Genomic DNA, 3,124 nt, shown 5'->3' on the forward strand with positions numbered 1-3,124 from the left:
ACACAAAAAAAAAAATATTTGGAAACAGCTGTTTTGGCAATAGTTGACTTCACAGATTTGATGTCAATAGGATATACAAAACCTATATTTGTAGTCTAAAAGTGATATTTGGTTGTGATTATCAATATAAAATCATAATCTTTACCATATTTCTTTCAACAAACCAAATGCATGCGTGATTACACAAAGACTTTTTCAACTGATAACGGATATCGGGTTCCTAATCATTTTGCCGTCAACATACATATGTATGTACATACTTGATGTTTATCAACAAACGCATCGGTTCCTTATTGCATTTGATATAAAAAATTGTACCTCCACATCTTCCGAGAAAGCAACATAATGGAAGATATAAATGCCAAAAATTGGTCTTATGATATTCTCAAAGAAATAGCGCTGCATGAACCATGGACGCCAGATTCCATCAACGAGGTAAAATCTATGTTTATAAACGACATTGGTTCCCCACGTCGCTACGAATGTATACGTACCATGGGTGATCTAATAGACTGTTTAGAGCGTCGAGATGTAATTTCCGAAGAAAAGGTTGAGCCTCTGCATCTTTTAGGCAGTAAGAAACTCGACGAGGCAATCCAAACTTACAGCCCTGCGCCAAGCGTATGTTTATAAGATATACAATTTAGGGGTTATTTTGTACTTACATATTTATGATTTCAGGCGTTCAAGGCAGAAGGCACCAATCAATACCATGATTTACATATTGCAGATGAATTGTCACATAAGCTATCTATAAACGGTCAAACCCCAGCAACGATGAACGCAAATATTTGTCGGGATAACTCGCGACGTCCAGCTTCAGTTCAAACATCCGTCTGCCCTAACTCAAGTACCAAAAGTTTTCCTATTTCAAACAATTATCCATTTGTGGTAACTGAACAGCAACGTGCCGCAATCTATAAGATGCTTTCGCAACACTTAGGTACCCACTGGCGTATATTCGGCCGCGAATTAGGAATACGTGAAGGCACAATGGACGAAATCGAATTGCAATGCCCTCGTGAGTTGAGTACACGGGTTTACAAAGTATTGAAAATATACGAAGAGGATGATTGTAATGATCCCAAAATGCATTTACGTACTATAAAAGAGGCTTTGGAACGCGCTCGTCGCAAAGATTTACGTCGTAAAATCGATGATATCATATCTCACTGATATTAGTGATATTTTGAAGAGCATTTATTTGTATTTAACCGTTAAAGTGATCAACGTAAATAAAATGTACTGCGGCGAAAACGTTAAATATTTGTGGGCTTACATAAAATAGGGCGATCTTAGTTTACTTAGCTTAACACGCTTTTTGTAGTTCATGAATGATGGATTTATAAAGTGTTAACGTTTTAATTGTAACGATATCCTTTCATAGCAGGCAGTACATATCGTCACCGACTCTACCAAACTTCGAAGCCTTTAAAAAATATTAACATCAATACAAAGAATAGCCTTTTAAGCATTTGCCTTGCTCTCTGTAAAATATACATACAATTCGCGAAGTAGTGAATTTTCCATTGATGACAAGGGAATAGTAAGTGATTTGGAGCCTGTTGAGGACAACCTTATTCTTAAACGCACTAATACGGTGTTCGCATGAGGCAATTTTAGAGGCGATTAGTTCAATCAAAAGTTGGCTGCACGCCAACTTCATTGGAAACGATTAGTTGAAAAGTCGTTCACACCAGGCGATTTTTGCTTTCAACTAAAATTTGCCTGTAAAATCGCCTCATGCGAACACTGTATGATGCACAGCAACAGTCCAAACCTAAGGAGTGGAAGTATTATATGTGGGCGGATATTTCCGTCATTATTTAGAAATAAGAGGCTAATGCTTTGCATTAGTGCGTTTAAGAAAGCAGCCCTCTACATACATGTGTACATCGAGAGATGTGTCGGGTTGCGTCACATCTGAATCGTCAGATTATTGAATGGAAGCTTCATTCGGGCTTTCTTAACATCCCTTGTGAATACATGACGCGCTTGAGTAAATTGTGTACTCCCACGCACATACAACAGAGTATTTCGATGGGACTGTTTATACAATTTTGAACGTCTGTAGATCAACCACCGCTGAAAGAATACATCACGTACCTTTTCTTTCATTCATTTAGGGCCGGTTGTTCAATTTCTGGTTATCACCAGTACATCAGTATCGATAAAGCAGGCTTTGTATTTAACCGGAACTTCTCCCTCCGATTTGTGTTAATCAGACATTGACCAACCGGCCCTTAATCTTCAAAATCCAATAGGTCCCCACAGCGCTCGAGTAGATCCCGATTAACCACCGTGGGCTCCGCAACTAAAAGATATAAATATTTCGTTTGGTGCAAAAATATCCATTTAATAAACTTGCATAAATTATGTTTTATTAAATTTATTAGATTTAATTCCATATTCGTTTACATTAAAACACGCATAGGATTGGATAACGACTACAATTGTAAGCGAACTAAGTCATACCCAGCAAATAGTGACAATGAAAGCAGTCAGTCCCGAAAAGCTTCAAGTTTTTAAAGCAAGCTCCGTTGGCTTTTATGCATATCTACGATTATAATTGTGGCTGAAAGACCTGCTTTGCAGTTTCATCGCTTCTCCCTATCATCAATATTAAATATATTTTCCTTCAATTTTATAATAGCGTTTTAGATTTCATCGTCACTAATTTGCCTGGAATAGGCGTTGTATTTGCATTTGTGTCTACCACTGCTTCCATCTCTCCTATAGTAAAACAAATTTGTATCTTCATTTAACAAAGTTTTCTTGTATAATTTGTGTTGGTGTATTATTTGGGTGTTTGTTTATGGTGTGCGGGTTTTAATTCCGTTAACTCCTTACATATTCAGCTACCATGAAATAGGTTTTTGAAGCGCCAACTCTGCGATTCAATATCTGAATAAGCAACGTCGATGACTACTTGCAATGGTTGGCTTGGCTTGGTTGTGTGGATTTTAGTTGTGTAATTTTCCTTTGTAGTTCTTCGATTCTTTAAATTAATTGTTATTGATTCGCACGATTAGTATATTAAATATTTTCTTGACTCGATTAACTAACGGGTTTTCAGCGTTCATGTATATGGATGTGTGAGGGGTAGTAAACGTATGTAGTTTTT

The 3,124-nt window shown here is 37.0% G+C and overlaps 2 protein-coding genes across 3 annotated transcripts in view; one reads left to right on the plus strand and one right to left on the minus strand.

The window, feature by feature from the left end:
- The first annotated feature begins 345 nt into the window (after window positions 1-345).
- On the plus strand, window positions 346-1,264 carry LOC118746029 (fas-associated death domain protein-like). The gene is made up of 2 exons (XM_036479748.1): window positions 346-621; window positions 682-1,264. The coding sequence occupies exons 1-2, from the start codon at window positions 346-348 to the stop codon at window positions 1,174-1,176; spliced, it is 771 nt and encodes a 256-aa protein (XP_036335641.1). The 3' UTR covers window positions 1,177-1,264.
- Window positions 1,265-2,373: 1,109 nt separating this feature from the next.
- LOC118746031 (eukaryotic translation initiation factor 4E1-like) overlaps window positions 2,374-3,124 on the minus strand; it is a 17,193-nt gene continuing 16,442 nt past the window's right edge. The window contains exon 7 of one of the 2 annotated variants that reach the window (XM_036479752.1): window positions 2,374-3,115. The gene's annotated coding sequence lies outside the window, so the exon portion shown is untranslated. The remainder of the gene's footprint in view (window positions 3,116-3,124) is intronic. The other variant, XM_036479753.1, reaches the window with a different exon arrangement.

This window comes from Rhagoletis pomonella, unplaced genomic scaffold (assembly GCF_013731165.1).
Source record: "Rhagoletis pomonella isolate Grant_MI unplaced genomic scaffold, Rhpom_1.0 Rhpom_scaffold_00010, whole genome shotgun sequence".
Lineage (NCBI taxonomy): Eukaryota > Metazoa > Arthropoda > Insecta > Diptera > Tephritidae > Rhagoletis > Rhagoletis pomonella.

What these genes read in the sequence shown, in the direction of transcription:
- LOC118746029 (XM_036479748.1), top strand. Translation starts at nt 346, where the DNA reads ATGGAAGATATAAATGCCAAAAATTGGTCTTATGATATTCTCAAAGAA. An exon ending in CTTACAGCCCTGCGCCAAGC is followed by an intron (nt 622 to 681) that starts GTATGTTTATAA and finishes TTATGATTTCAG; the next exon opens with GCGTTCAAGGCAGAAGGCAC.